Source organism: Melanerpes formicivorus, unplaced genomic scaffold (assembly GCF_026170545.1).
Source record: "Melanerpes formicivorus ecotype bairdi unplaced genomic scaffold, bMelFor1.0.p_v2 SCAF_53, whole genome shotgun sequence".
Lineage (NCBI taxonomy): Eukaryota > Metazoa > Chordata > Aves > Piciformes > Picidae > Melanerpes > Melanerpes formicivorus.
Genome location: NW_027142405.1, coordinates 358,212 through 374,443, shown reverse-complemented (window position 1 = coordinate 374,443; position 16,232 = coordinate 358,212). Strand labels below are relative to the sequence as shown.

Here is a 16,232-nt window from a genome sequence, read left to right as displayed (position 1 = left end):
AAGAAAAGCAAATGAGAAGAACAAACCCAAGTGTCGTGGTTTTAGAGAGAGACAGATGCTCTTTTACCTCTTCCAAAGGGGCAAAAGAAAATCACTCACACAAAGGATTGGAGAGGATTGGAAAGTTTAAATGGAAACGCTATTTACAACTACATACAACAGTACAAAGCATAGCAAAGCACATAAAATACACCAAAATCCATAGTCTGGGCTTAACACAGAAGCTCATTGAACCAAAGCTTTACACAAACCTCCCTTCAAACTAGGCTAACGAACCCAAGCCTTTGTGCCCCCTCCTTACCAAGCCTCTCTGCCTTCCATACCACACTATTGTGACACAGCACAAAATTCAGCTTGGCAACTCCAAGCCTCCATTAGGCCGCTCCACACCTGACTGACAGCATTGCCAAGGCCAACACCAGGCCTCACTCCCCTGCCAAGAGAGATAAGAGTCTGGGCGTCCTTCCCAGGAGGAGAGAGGGAGGGAAAAAGGGAAGAAAACTGATTTTTCAGCCAGTTTTATAGGATGCAGGTCTTACGGGTATGAAATACGTCTTCTGCTCCACCTCCTGGACATTCTGGCCTCTCTGGAGGTCTGTAACTTTGTGGTTCTTAAAGGCACACACAGCCTCAAACTGCCACACCAAGGAAAATACCACCAAAAAGTGTCTTTCTTGAGCCTCCATGTAACTCCAGAAAATGTATTAGCGAACTGACACCTCTCTTGCTGCTAACTGAACTGGCTGTTCTGCCAACTTGAGACAAATTGGAGAAAGAAGGATCAGCTCACCAGAGCCACAGGATCTATTTTCTTTGAGGCTCGTGGGTTTCCATGCCTAGAATAAGCATATTGAGTTCACAAGGCAAACAACATTTGCTGCAGGTGACAGAAATGTATAGAAAGCCGAAGCCACATTAGCAACTTGAGTATTTTCCTACAGTCAAACAATGCAGGCAAAAAGTTGTCATTATTTTAAGGAGACACACAAGAAACAAAATAAGATAAAATAGTACCTGAATTCTAGCTTGTTTATACACACAACTTAGAAGGGAGGCTTCGAAGGAAAGGGAGGTACATAACTGAGCCTCAGTTCTACCTTGTTTTCCCACTGATGAACTGTGTCTAATTCTCTCCAACAACTGCTAGAGGAGCCAAAGACTGGCAGCCATAGAGTCAGAAAATGGTCTTCTCAATTGAGATGCTGGAGCAGGAATTAAATCCCACCTTAAGAGCCACAGAAGACTGCTAGAAAACAACCCCTCACCCTTATGGCTATAAGCCAGGAGATAATTACTTTAGGTCTGTAAATATTAATGAAAGCTTTAGTCATCTCACTCTTCTATTTCTCAACGGGATACAACAGAAGTCCAAAAAGCCTAATTTCCACACAAGTCTCTGCACCTGGCTGAACCCAAATTCTTAAGCTATTAATCCAATAAAACCAGTGTGCTAGTGTAAGGAGCACATTGTGTTTTCCTGGTGCATGGGATGAGGGAAGGTCTTTTAGTACAGGTTCAACTTCTGGTTCAATTAGCTTCCGCTGTCCATCCATCTGTTTACACGCCTGTGCACTTGCACTGATGACTCTTTAGCCTGTGCCTCTGAATTTTTAGCAGTGTTGACATTTTAAGCAGATTGGAAAGTAAAACAAAAAAGATGAGATGCTATAAAGCTCTACAGCAGCATGTAACACATTCTGTATCCGTTCAATTTCAACTGATGTAGAAGAAATAAGTTCTACTTATTTTATTTAACTACACCAAAAAACCAAAGTTAACAAAGTCTCCTAGCTGACCCAGCTGCATGCATGCTGGGTATAGGTAGGATGTGAATATTGGAAATGTCAAAACAGCTGAACCCAATGGATATGTAAAGAGAGATAAAGCCAGTGCTGTAATTCTTACAATGTGGACTGCTGACAAGGGATCGCGACTATGGTTCATGTGGATGTGAATATATGGATCACTGATACTTCAGAGGAGCTTGCTAATGGAGTGTGGGTGCAGTAGACCACAGTGGCTGGCTCATTTGCCAGGACATAGTTAATGAGTATTCTAATTATTTATCTTAAAATCACAAATGCATACAAGTCTGCTTACCAACATTTCCATCTGTTGACTTCTGAATCTGTGTTAAAAAGGAAACTAACTCTCAGGACAATGGTATTTGTGTTGCAGCTGTACTTCTCTCAGCCCACTGCTTGAAGATAAAGAATACTGTTATCCACATGTCTAATGAATCTTGGGCACGTGGGTCTTGAAATGACCTGATATTCTCAGGGTTACCACCATCACACTTCTGTGCTTCTAGACCTTTACAAGGGAATATTTCAAATACCATTACTTTAGTTTTACTCAAAGAGATAACCAACTTCTCTTAGGAGGCAAGTTGAAGCAAAAATCGTTCTCCAATACCAAAATCTTGCAAGAGAAATTAAATAATTGGATCCATTAAAATTTTGTCTTTGCACTTTTTTTGCACAAAGCCATTAGAAGAATGGCCTGAAAAAGAATGGCCTGAAAAATGTCATACCTAAGATGACAAAAGGGCAAGATCTTTCTTTTGCTGAACTCCAGCAAAAAGCACATTATCCTACTCTTGGACTCTGCAGTTTACAGTATCACAGTATAACTTAGGTTGGAAAGTACCTCGAGGATCATCGAGTCCAACCTATCACCACAGACCCCATGACTAGACCATGGCACCAAGTGCCACGTCCAATCTCCTCTTGAACGCCTCCAGGGACGGTGACTCCACCACCTCCCTGGGCAGCCTGTTCCAATGACGAATGACTCGCTCGGTGAAGAACTTCCTCCTCACCTCGAGTCTGAACCTCCCCTGGCACAGCTTGAGACTGTGTCCCCTTGTTCTGGTGCTGGTTGCTTGGGACAAGAGGCCAACCCCTTCCTGGCTACAACCACCTTTCAGGTAGTTGTAGAGGGCAATGAGGTCACCCCTGAGGGCAGGAGGAAGGAAGGGGAGTTCTGAAGTGCACCTTACACCTTTCAAAAAGGGCCCAAGCAACAGATACACTGGGACACTCCTGCAAAACAGGTTGCACATCTTAAATTGCAACCCTTGGGCTTCAGAGATTTGCTAAGTAGCTGCCTTTGAACATCTCTCCTAATCAGAGGCAAAGAAATGGGTACAACAGTGCTCTCAATTACACAAAGATGTTGAAGCCTGCATGTATCTCAATCCAGTTCATGTCCTGCCTAGTACACCATAAAGAATACACAGGCATAAATCTGCTCTCCTTCCTACCTTGGACATTTTGGGGCGTGGAGGCAGAAGCTGGGGAAATGTTTGGCTTCTATTCCTGAGTAATATTTTGAAGTCTTCAAAATTTTCATTATTTAACCAGAGACAATTTACAGAGGCTGTTAGTCAGGTCTGGTCATCTCCTGTTTGTGGTTTTTCCCACTTTGGATCCCTCCTTTGGGGAGGAATAGTGCTTGTCTATAAGATGTCTCAACAGCATATCTTCGCAGTGGCTGATGAGCATTCTGATTTTTGGGGTATCTTTTAGACAGGGTGGCTTGGGCATAAATTAAGCCAGAGTGGTATCTCTAGTGGTTCCAATGAAACAAGTGGGATTAAAGTGATCAATTGTGATTGAAATTGTACTGTGTGTTCACTGTTTTTCAGAGCAACAGAAATAATTAATTCATCTTCTTTTGAATTTAAGTCTCATCCAAAGGCAGAGGCCCTGCTAGATCTGTCTCATCTTCAGTAAACTGGACCCAAAGCCAGGAAAGTCATGAAGAGATGACAGTGACAAGATCAAATATTATCTTTATTCCTCTCTGCCAAATCCTTCCTGAGACAAAGAGACTAAAAGCAACAGACCAGCAGAGATTCATGTCACTTCACAAGAGCAAAAAACCAGCAAGAGGACAATTTTCCAGCCCACAGGGATGGCAAGAATATTATTTTCCAAGAAGCATGCAAATCAAAGTCACAAGGGGAAAATGTGGCCTCTAAGTATGTCCCAACTTCACCCCTTTACTATGTCCATCTAGATAATGATGAACTTCAGAACACTCTCCAGTTTCTGAGCCAGTGCTGGCTCAAACACTGTATACTGGTGCCACCCTTCAATGAGCCCTGATGATGAATTTTGGTTAATGGATTGGGAAGAAGCACAAGGCTTCACATGATCAGTTAAACAGACTACAAACATATCCAGTTAATCTTAGACATGCTGTCAGACTGTTAGCATGGTGGTACTACTGTACACTTATACTGTGCTCCTCAAATTACCTTCTCGCTAATTGGGGGCTGAGTAACGTGACAGTAACAGGAAGCCAAATTTGATATTGTCTGCTTACAAACAAGATACTCTTCAGAGATACAAAGGAACAGCAATACATTTACTAGCAGCCACTGGAACACATCCAAAAATAAAATCTTATGATGCAAAAGACAACGCAGAATGTCTGCCTCTTTTGCTTAGTGTCCTAGTTTTGCTGGGACAGAATCCTCAGCAAGCCATGGACTCTAGGCCGTCTACAGGTTGGAGTCAGCCAAGGTAGCTGACTCGAGCAGACAACAGGTGTATCCCAGACCAGAACTGTCTCACTCAGCACAAAGGAGAAAGTTTGATAAGACAAAGGGACCCTCCTGCTTGGACCTTCCTGCTCCTGCCCTTGACAACTGCCTACCCATGTTAGTGCAACTGCCAAACCTTTGCTGGGCTAAGTATAACATTATATACTTTATACCAACATAGGTATCAGCTTTACTGTTTCATTAAACTATCTTCATTTCAACCTACCGGTCTCCTTGCCTTTTCCCAATCCTCCTTCTCTGCTAGGGAGGGGCTACTGGGGGATAGAACCACTGCTATACTTGACACCCACATATGGGCTAAACACAGAAATTGAGGTAATACCAATGAATGATACATAGAATACATAGAATAAACCAGGTTGGAAGAGACCTTCAAGATCATCATATCCAACCCATCAACCAATCCAACCCACCTAATCAACTAACCCATGGCACCAAGCACCCCATCAAGTCTCCTCCTGAACACCTCCAATGATGGTGTCTCCAACACCTCCCCAGGCAGTCCATTCCAATGGGCAATCACTCTCTCTGTGAAGAACTTCTTCCTAACATCCACCCTAAACCTCCCCTGGCACAACCTGAGACTGTGTCCTCTTGTTCTGGTGCTGGCTGCCTGGGAGAAGAGACCAACCTCTGCCTGTCTACAACTTCCCTTCAGGTAGTTGTAGAGAGTAATAAGGTCACCCCTGAGTCTCCTCTTCTCCAGGCTAAGCAACCCCAGTTCCCTCAGCCTTTCCTCATAGGGCTTGTGTTCCAAACCCCTCACCAACTTTGTTGCCCTTCTCTGGACTTATTCCAGCAAGTCAACATCCTTCCTAAACTGAGGGGCCCAGAACTGGACACAGTACTCGAGGTGTGGCCTAACCAGTGCAGTGTACAGGGGCAGAATGACCTCCCTGCTCCTGCTGGCCACACTGTTCTTGATGCAGGCCAGGATTAGAATAAACTTTATTAGAATAAACCAAACCAGGTTGGAAGAGACCTTCAAGATCATCACATCCAACCCATCAACCAATCCAACCCACCCAAACAGCTAACCCATGGCACCAAGCACCCCATCAAGTCTCCTCCCGAACACTTTCAATGATGGCAACTCCACCACCTCCCTGGGCAGCCCATTCCATAGCGCAATCACTCTTTCTGTATAGAACTTCTTCCTAACATCCAACCTGAACCTCCCCTGGCGCAGCCTGAGACTGTGTCCTCTTGTTCTGGTACTGGCTGCCTGGGAGAAGAGACCAACATCTGCCTGTCTACAACCTCCCTTCAGGTAGTTGTAGAGAGTGATAAGGTCACCCCCGAGTCTCCTCTTCTCCAGGCTGAGCAACCCCAGCTCCCTCAGTCTTTCCGCATAGGGCTTCTAAAACGGGGAATCGAACCCCGGTCTCCCGCGTGACAGGCGGGGATACTCACCACTATACTAACGAGGATGCCATTGGCCCTCTTGGCTGCCTGGGCACACTGCAGGCTCATGTTCAGCCTACCATCGACCAGTACCCCCAGGTCCCTCTCTGCCTGGCTGCTCTCCAGCCACTCTGACCTTAGCCTGTAGCACTGCATGGGGTTGCTGTGGCCAATGTGCAGAACCCAGCACATTATCATACAACTACACTCAAAAAGGAGGTTTCACTCATCAGGCAAGAAGCCATTAAATTAACTCCGCTGCTTTTCACAATATGATATATATTGAAGAGGTCTGGACCCAGTACCAACCCCTGGGGAACAACTCTTGGAAGACCTCTCACTAGACTCTCTGCCACTGACCACAACCTTCTGAGCTCTATCTTTATGCAATAAGCAATATATGATATGATATGTAATACACAACATGATATACTATACACACTATGTGTTGTGATGTGATACATGGTAAAAGATACATGGTATGTGACACATCATATGTGATATGCAATATAGTATATATGTGATATGCTATGGGAGATCTGATACTTAATACAAAACACAATACATGATACGATACCATCTCAGTTTTAGGAGCGAGACAGGCTCTCTAGTTCTTCTCAAAGTAGTTAAACTCCACAGAGGATTGGACACAAATACAGAATATTACTGGAAGTTTAAATGAAAGTGCCATTCATCAACTACATGCTACGAGAAACATCTCTAAGCAAGTAAGCCAAGTACTCAGAAAAGACAAATATGGACCTGGACAAGCATCAGAAGGGATGACACTGAAAGAACAGAACCTGTTCAGTCAGGTCAATACCAGATGGTTTGAAGTGCTCTGCTAACAGCAGAGTGAGAGAAGAACCTGCTCCTCCCATCATCCACTTTTCACCCCATTTTTTATGCACATAGAAAATTTGTGGCCTATATGCAAGATGACCACAAATACTTAGACCAGAGCACTACTGTTAAATACAGGGAAGCCACCGTATTGCTTTCATCACACTTGACAACATTTTATCTGCTTTATTCGACCTTCCTACGAGGACCTGACTATTCATCACATGGTCAGTGCTGCCCCAGACTTGGTGTATACGAGGCTTACATATCCTAAGACTTTATACTTGCTTCCCAGAACAGAGAGCAGGATGGTAAGATGATATCAAAATATGACAACTGAGTTACAGCATTGAGGAGAGAAATCAATGAGAGGAGACAGGACCGAAATAGGCCAGTTGTCTGCTCTCTAAAGATTCAAACAACTGATGTGTCCTCTCATCAGTGCCCTTATATCAAAACCATGTAATAACAATAAGAGAGTGCTGAGCCCTTGTGACCAATTCCATCTGGGTTTTAGTTTTGTTTTGTTCCCAAAATTCCTCAAATCAGTTACACAGATATACAGAATTCCCAGAAGAGGTGGCTAATGTTTCCCATAGGGACACAGGAGCTTTCACTGGCAAACAAGAGTCTTGAACATGTACTTGCATAAGTCTGATCCAATCTTGTGTACACCTTTCCCCCCATACTAATTTACCAAAGTGCAGACCTATCATATCATAATACTGTATATTGCAGTTTTGGACAAGGCATCTTCCAGAGCTCTTCAAAGTAAGCCCAGAGGTCTGCTGGCTCACTGCTTGTGCAAGCCTGGCCATAAACTTTCCACTGCCAGCACAGCCTCACCTGGAATAGTACCCAACTGGGGTGAGCGGTTGTGGCCAGCAGTTTTTGCTACAGGCAGTTTAAACAGGATATGAGTAAGTCACTATAGAGGTACACATGAGCAGTTCATGACTTGCCCCAGGCTTGATGGTGTTTCTTCAGCTTTATTTTAAAACATGAGGGTAGAGAATGTAATCCTTCTCCTCCTTCCCCATCCCTTTTCTTTCCTTTCACTGAAGACTAGCCAACAGAAGTAAATACTAGTGTTTAAGGGAAGCCTCACTTATCTCCAGTAAGCCATTTTTATTTGCTAATCTTAGCATGAAAGCCAGAAGTACAGCCTCCTATAGCCCAAATTGATCTTTTTCTTCACTTCCTCCCTCAGTAACTGCCCAGACACACCAGAGCACAGCTACAGCCCTGTTACTGTCTGATCTCAGAACACCACCACAGGTAAGTGATGAATTTCTGTTAGTTCTCAATGCACAAGACACATTGATGGGAGCAGGGCACTGAGACTCTACCCTCCCTGCTCCCTGGTAAATGAAAGTTAAATGATTGTGCCCTGTTTCCCTTAGGATTTTGCCACCTGGAGATAATCTAGTCCAACCCCCTTCTCAGAGAAAGTTTGCCTAGATAGAGCAGGTTGGATAGGATGGCATCCAGGCAGGTTTTATATGACTCCAGAGATGGAGAATCCACTACCTCTCTTGAGAAGCTTGTTTCAGTGCTCTACCACCCTCAAAGTAAAGATGTTCCTCCTCATGTTTAGATGGAAAATTCCCATGTTCAAGCTGTGCCAGTTACCTCTTGTCCTGGGGACCACTGAAAAAATGCTGGGCTTATCCTCCTGACACCCACCATTTAAGTATTTGTAAGATCACCTCAGTCCATTCCTCTAACCCATGCTTCCTAAGCTTGCCTATGAGGCTGCTGTGGGAGATGATGTCAAAAGCCTTGCTAAAGTCAAGGTAGACAACATCCATTGCCCTTTCCCTATCTATCCATCCACGGTGAGGCCAGCAGGATGTAAGTTTCTTGGGTCTTCTTTCTTGCCCTTTTTGAAACCAGAGTTACATTGGCTTTCCTCTAGTTCTCAGGCACCTCACCTATTTTCCACAACCTTTCAAGGACAGAGAGTGGCCCAGCAATAACTTCTGCCAGCTCCACTGGCACTGATGCATGCATCCCATCAGGCACCACGGACTTGTGGATTTCCAGTTTATTTAACTGATCTTTAACTGGATACTCCTCAACCAAGGGAAAGTCTTCCTTTCTCCAGACTTTATCTGTTACTCCAGGGACTGGGAACCACCCTTAACAGCAAAGACTGAAGCAACAAAGGCATTTGGTAACTCTGCCTTCTCTATATCCTATGTCACCAGATCACCCATCCTATTCAGCAGCAGGCCCGCATTTTGTCTGCTGCTTTCTTGCTGATGTACTTGAAGAAGTCCGTCTTGTTATGTTTTACATTCTTTGCCAGATTTGATTCTAAGAAGGCCTTAGATTTCCTCATAGCATCCCTACATACTGGTCAGTTAGAGGGTAATGACTCTACCCTGCCTCCCTTGGGATTTTGCCATCTGGGAGTTACCATGAGTGGGAATCACACCTTCTTCCTAGAAGGGCACATTTATTCTCAGCCTGCAAAACGCTGATGGCTCATATCCTCCCGAGCAGAAAACAATGCTCAGGTGAGACCAAAGTGTTCTGCTCGTCTTCCCAGCAGCCTCTTGGGCTGTGGAATACCTTTGGTTGATCTCAACAACTTCCTGTGGCATAGCACCGTAGTCACCTGAACCAAGCACTACAGAGTTCAGCTGACAGAAATAAACCAGTTTTATGTTATGATCTGTGCTGTCAGGGAGGCATATTTCACTCTTTAATGAAAGCCCACGCCTTCCCCCCCACCCCCGCCTCTTTTTTAAGGTATCTATCCCTCGGAGACTAAAGACACACACTGCATAATTACATCTATCAGCTGCTGAAACCACAAAGCTGCTTTTCAGCTTCCCACACTTCACAGCAGGACCAGAGACACTGTTTTTTTGCCTGCTTTTCCATTCTGTGTAGTCTAAGATTTTTCCTCCAAAACATTTTAAGGATTTTTAACAGGTATAATTGTAAATGCCTGCAATGCCTCACAGACACATACTGTGCTCTCTCCAGAGATGGTAATGGAAGAGCACTTACTGTTTGAAATAATGTGAGAATTAGTGGAGGAAAAACTTATTTTTATCTGCAGCTCTTGCAGGGCTCATGGCTCATCTGGAAGATAACAATTTAATTTAATACTTATTTTTGTAGGAAGCAAAATAATCACCTCAGAGACAACCTCTTAAGTGACGATAAAGTTAATATGCTAAAAGTTCCTGGCTGAAAAAATAGAGCATTCAATTCCAGGTGGGAATCACACCCACCCACCACACACAGCCTCCTCCTCTTCCCCATTCCCCTTTCCATTTGGAAAAGATATTTATTCAGAAGCTCTTGAAGATGGATGGTGGCAGAAAAGCAAGTGCTGGATTTCCTGCGGCAACAGTATCTCAGTCCACACTGATTTTCATGCATATGTAAGATAATGAATCATTTCTGCTTCAAAAGCAAAACCCTGAAGTATAGGAACACACAAAAAAAATGACTGGGTTTGAGCTCTGAATTAAGCTTTTTGGGTACGTTCATTCTTAAAACTGTTTGTATTTCCACTACACTTGTACCTAGAGACCCTAACAACATAAAGCACCACAGTCTGGCACTAGCAATGCAGTCGACAACAGACAGGCCTTTCTCCCTCCCACTAAAGGACACATGGTCTATTTACAGACCAGAAGGCAGGTGAAAGGAAATCCCATGATCTCCAGTTTACAGACAAGGAACTTAAGTATGAACTGATACATACATGGACGTATCTGAAGATGTCTAGAGGTCCTCTGCAGAGGTGAGACCTGAGCTGGGAACCCCTGAGCTGAGACCCCCATCTGTCACTGATAAAAAGCTGCTTTTCTCTGTGTAGTCCCTCTCTTCCAATGCACTGTTAGGATTCTGTTTTGCTTTCATAGAATGCTAGAACCCCCTGGTTGGAAAAGCCCTTAAGATTATCAAGTCCAATACATCCTTGTACACAACTGTTAGACGACATCCCTAAGCACCTCACCCAAATGCCTTTTAAACACCTCCAGGGACAGTGACTCTACTACCTCCCTAGGCAGCCTGCTCCAGTGCCCTGTGACCTTTTCAGTAAAGAAATTCTTCCTAATATCCAAGCCAAACTTTGCCTGGTGCAACTTGATGCCATTTCCTCTTGTCCTATAACTTGTTATCTTGGAGAAGAGGCTGGCCCCCACCTCCTTTCAGGTAGTTGTAGAGAGTGAAGAGGTGTTCCCTCGGCCTCCTTTCCTCCAGGCCGAACAACCCCAGTTCCCTCAGCCACTGCTCATAGGACTTGTGTTTAAGACTTCTCACCAGCCTTGTTCTCTTCATTCCCTCTTCAGTTTTCTTCTCAGATCCTCTGCAAAAACCTCAAAATTGTCCAACTCACTCTATCTGTTAGGTTATTTCATAGAATCATAAAATGGAAGGGACCTCTAAAGGTCATCTAGTCCAACCTCCTCTGCAGCAAGCACAGAATATCCACAACTAGATCAGGTTTCTCAGAGCCCTGTTGAGCCTCGTTTCTACTTTGCAACCTCTACAATTCTAGCCACACTAAAGCAAAGATGTCACTAACACATGTTCCAGATCCAGTCTCAGACTTCTGTAGTCAGGTTTCAGTGTATGAACACTTTTAAACCCAGCCAAATCTCTTCTCCCTGTATTTATTCCTCTAACTACCGTTCCCTTGCTCATCAGTCATATCAGCTGCCATGACCCAGCACCACTGCAACCCTCCCAGAGGACACTGGAAGCAGCACATTGAGAAGTGCACCTCTGTCTTTTGTAGTTCCAACTCCTGTTCTACAACCTTATCAGTTACTTTCCCATGTTATGTTCCCAATTTCATTCCCCTTCATGCTTCTTCAACTTTCAAAATACTTCCACTTGTGTTGTCTCCTCACTTCTTGCCTGTTTTTTGTTGAGCTTTTTTTTTTTTTGCAGCTCTTTACCATTCTGCTTCTCCCAGCATCTTTCTCACAGCCTTCCTTTGACAGCATTCAGAGGTCAGCTCTGATTGCTTTTTTATTCCTGGAGCTGACTCTAATCTTTCTATACTTGAACCCTCCCTCTTGGTTCAGGCTACTCTTTCTGATTGCCTCTCTGGCATCCAGTCCTGGATGTTCCATGGCCACTCAGACTTCACAGGGTGAGAACACATACCCCATTTGTACATACTGTTTCACTACTTCTTCATTTCCAAGACCACTTTCTGCTACTCTGTCACCCGAACTCTCAGTACTGGTGCTTTATAAACTGCTCTCTCTGTTTTCTGTTTTCCAACTAAATTAATATTAAATGCATCCATTCCTTTCAAGTCCATCAGCTAAAGAACCTCCCACTTCCATCTGTATTACATTGGCCACAACAACCTTATGAAGTACTACAGGCTGGGGTCAGAGTGGCTGGAGAGCAGCCAGGCAGAGAGGGACCTGGGAGTACTGGTTGATGGTAGGCTGAACATGAACCAGCAGTGTGCTCAGGCAGCCAAGAGGGCCAATGGCATCCTGGCCTGCACCAAGAACAGTGCAGCCAGCAGGAGCAGGGAGGTCATTCTGCCCCTGTACACTGCACTGGTTAGGCCACACCTTGAGTACTGTGTCCAGTTCTGGGCCCCTCAGTTTAGGAAGGATGTTGACTTGCTGGAACGAGTCCAGAGAAGGGCAATGAAGTTGGTGAGGGGTTTGGAACACAAGCCCTATGAGGAAAGACTGAGGGAACTGGGGTTGCTTAGCCTGGAGAAGAGGAGACTCAGGGGTGACCTTATTACTCTCTACAACTACCTGAAGGGAGGATGTAGACAGGCAGAGGTTGGTCTCTTCTCCCAGGCAGCCAGCACCAGAACAAGAGGACACAGTCTCAGGTTGTGCCAGGGGAGGTTTAGGCTGGATGTTAGGAAGAAGTTCTTCACAGAAAGAGTGATTGGCCATTGGAATGGGCTGCCCAGGGAGGTGGTAGAGTGACCATCACTAGAGGTGTTTAGGAAGAGACTTGATGGGGTGCTTGGTGCCATGGTGTAGTTGATTAGATAGTGTTGGATGATAGGTTAGTCTCAGTGATCTCGAAGGTCTTTTCCAACCTGGTTAGTTCTATTCTATTCTATACTGTAACCTCCTGCTTCTCTTTCATCTTCTCATGTCTTATTTTTTAACTCATCACAATGCTGCATCCACAGCAACTCCCTTTGTCCTTACTTAAGCATCCATGCATGTCCAAATTCCTTCACTGACTTCTGTTTGAATTATATGACCTCCCTTCCAAGATATCATACAACTCAACATCTGTCTCCGTACTTTTTCTACCGTTTCACAGCTACCTTTTCTGCTCTTCTCCTAGTTGAGATTCCTGCTAGATCAGTTATTGGTCTTTGAAGGATTTATCTTTGTTTCAGCATGAATTTTCCTTCTCCAGGTCTGCCAGTGCAGTAAATGAGAAAGCAGAGCAAATTGATGACTAGAATCCAAGGTTCATAACTGGATTTGGCAGGTATTTCAGGATTAAATCAATGTATCCTACTGGCTTGCCTATGCTATAAAGACTAAATCCTGATCTTTGTGCATATTTTCAAAAAATATAATATTTGCTGAAGTGCCAGGACCTACACAGTACTTTTGGGTACTTTTTGCAGTTTTAGGCCTTCAAGAACATGTATAAACCATATACAGTTTTGAATATGAGGGTAACTGGAAAGTTATGTGCTAGGTGGTCCCCTCAAGTACTATGTGGTCCTCTTTCTGAGTGCTCTTTAGTCTGCACAGCTGTAAGGATGTACAGACACCTGGAGACTCCTACAAGTTTCTCTGTACCTGGGCTGGTCACAGGTTTTTACCTGATCTTTCCTGATGATATTACCATCACATTGTAATTTCAGTTCCTTGTATCACCTTTTCCCTCCAGACCTCAAAAGGTCTAGAACAGGCATTAAGCAGGGAAAAATGGCATTTTTCAGTCCTGAAAAATGTGTCAGAGTCAAGTCAGTGAGCATGCTCAGCCAGCATAGCTGGGGCTACAGTTTCTGTACTCTCTGAAAGAAATTCATAGCTGTGCAAGCTGATGGGAAAGGAAGGATTAAAGCTGTAGCATTATTGCACACTGTATAAATGATGACCATAAAAGTTATTTGCATGAAGTGGAATTAAATCCTACCCTACAAAAGAAGGGGATGAAAACAAGACAGATGAGATGCTCTGGAAGCCTCTCTATTTTCTTTGCCTCTAGGGTTACTAGATTATCTCCTGTCAAGAGCCATACCCTCTCCTCTGAGTGTCTAATGTTTTTAAGCTAATTAAACATAAACAAGGAGATAAAGACCTTAAATACATACCTGTGAGTCTGTTAAGAGGTACAAGTAACTGGAGTTATACATTCCTAAGCACCTGTGCATACATGTGTGCTTTAAAAGGGAGGAAAAGCAATGTTCTTCTCTTACTGTGCTAAGATTTCAAGTACAAGGTTGAAAAAAAAAAATACAACAACCAACCCCCCAAAAAAAAAAACCCCAAAACCCAACCAAGAGCAAAAGATGTTGTTGCAACTGAGGTTTAGGTCAATTCACTCAATCTAGGAAAACATATTTTTAACAAATGGCTTCATTTGCTTTTACTAAATAAACCATGCTAATAGTGTAAAGTACCTGCTGATACTGCACTTAGTCCTTCATTTTACATCTGTGAGGCTTGCTGTCACCAGCACACATAAGAGGAAAGAAAACACTCAACATTTTGCATAGCATTCATCAGATTCTTCCCTCTGCTGTAGTGGCATAAGCAGAAAGAGTGCTTAACCCCCTGTGGGTTTCCAGGCTTCTCAGGTTGCCTTCTCCCTCTCCACTGAAAGCAATTCAGATCAGTTTTAGCTGCTTTTTAAACCAAAGGAAACAATAATCACACTAGTAGGATGCTAATTCTGAAGAGACATTAGCAAAACCACAGTTAGTTCATTAAACTGCAGACCTGTAGTTGACAAAGGACCACTGTATCCCAAATAAGATTGGGCTCTTTTGGATAGAGCAAGTGAAAGCATCTATAGATAATTAATAGTAATGATGATGATATCAGCCTCAGGGATGAAAGTTTAAAAATGAAGTGCCAACAACTACTGAGAACATCATTTCAGAAATTATAACAATTTCATGTTCACACTTATCAACAAAAAAAAACACACTTTTCCCTGACCTTCAGAAAATGAGATCTGTCCACCACATCTGTTAACAGGGAGTCCCCTAAGTTGAGTGCCTTCACTCCTAAGTAACATGTAAAACCACACAGCAAACCAAAAATGAACATGAATGTGGAGTAACATCTGTGAAGCTGTTTTCCTGAATGCTTTTACACTCCTTTTAGTTTTCAGCTTCTCCTAATTGCTGACTTCGGCAAAATCCAAATAATTTCTTATTGCTGCCTTCAAGTATTTGCATTCCAGAAACACAAAAAAGCATATACTTACCTGTAGCAACACCTGTGATTGATTACCCCGTCACTCTCAAAATACCCTCCGGAGATTTTGCTCAGTCCCAAAAGGAGAGGGGGAAGGGTTAACAAGAGTTGTCTGATGAAGAGCACTATATTAATTCCAACAAAAATACAATCTCCCCCATGCATTTGACAACATGGTGAAAATCACACAAGCTAGATTCCAAGTAAACCAATCCTTCCAGATACTGAGTTGAGTCAAGCAAAGTACTGCAGCACGACACAGAAAAAGTTGATGTATCAGGGCAAAAACCCTGATCTGAAATTCATGGGAACAGGAACAAAACACAATCGATACACATGGAAATTTCTATAGCAACTAGGAGGAATGAAAAAAAAAGAAGGGAAAAAAAGAAAAAAAAAGAAGAGTTGATGCCTTAACTGTTAGCACAAAGCTTCCTTAGGAAAGGAGTGGGCTCTGTCCCTCTTGGCATCTCTCTGATCGACAGGCTGAATCGATGCCCAGCGCATACCTCCCGCGCTCCCTTTCCTCTTTCCCTGGGATCTGTGGAGGGGCAAGCCGAGCATCCCAGGCTCCGACGGGAGCGCACACATGTACGCACACACCTCCCCCCCATGCAAGCACACGTTCTCCTTTGCCTTCGCCTGCACCCACAGCACCTCGGCACTCACCGTCACGGGCTTCCTCCCCGCGACTGCAGTTGCTGCAAATGTGTTTGATCTCCTTTCCTATGTGACAGTGTATCACAAAAGAGACGTTGTTATTAGCCGTGGTGTGCTCCTTCAGTGGCTTCATCCTCACTAGATAGAAAGCCTTCTTTTTAGGCTTCTCGCTACTCATGACTGAAATGAAGCCCTGCCCGCAGCTAGATGAAGGAAAAGCCAGCAGCATGCCAGGCTGCCTGGCGTGCGTGCAGTCCGCCATCCGCTCCCTCTCGCCTCAGTCCTTAGCTGCCACACACACACAACGGGGATGAAGGGAAGGGTTGGAGAGGGAGGGA

The 16,232-nt window shown here is 44.0% G+C and overlaps 1 protein-coding gene across 6 annotated transcripts in view; it reads right to left on the bottom strand.

Moving 5' to 3' along the window:
• The window catches only part of PHACTR1 (phosphatase and actin regulator 1), a 356,496-nt gene that overhangs the window by 152,736 nt on the left and 187,528 nt on the right, over nt 1-16,232 (bottom strand). Inside the window, exon 1 of one of the 6 annotated variants that reach the window (XM_068160788.1) lies at nt 15,904-16,008. The exons of 3 other annotated variants lie outside the window; for them this stretch is intronic. Coding sequence is in view for 1 of the 3 variants with exons in the window: in XM_068160785.1 (XP_068016886.1) it covers nt 15,653-15,704 (52 nt within the window). In the remaining 2 variants the exon portion in view is untranslated. Of the gene's footprint in view, nt 1-15,244; nt 15,329-15,652; nt 15,756-15,903; nt 16,009-16,232 lie in introns of those variants that run through there. 2 more of the 6 variants (XM_068160785.1, XM_068160787.1) reach the window with 2 other exon arrangements.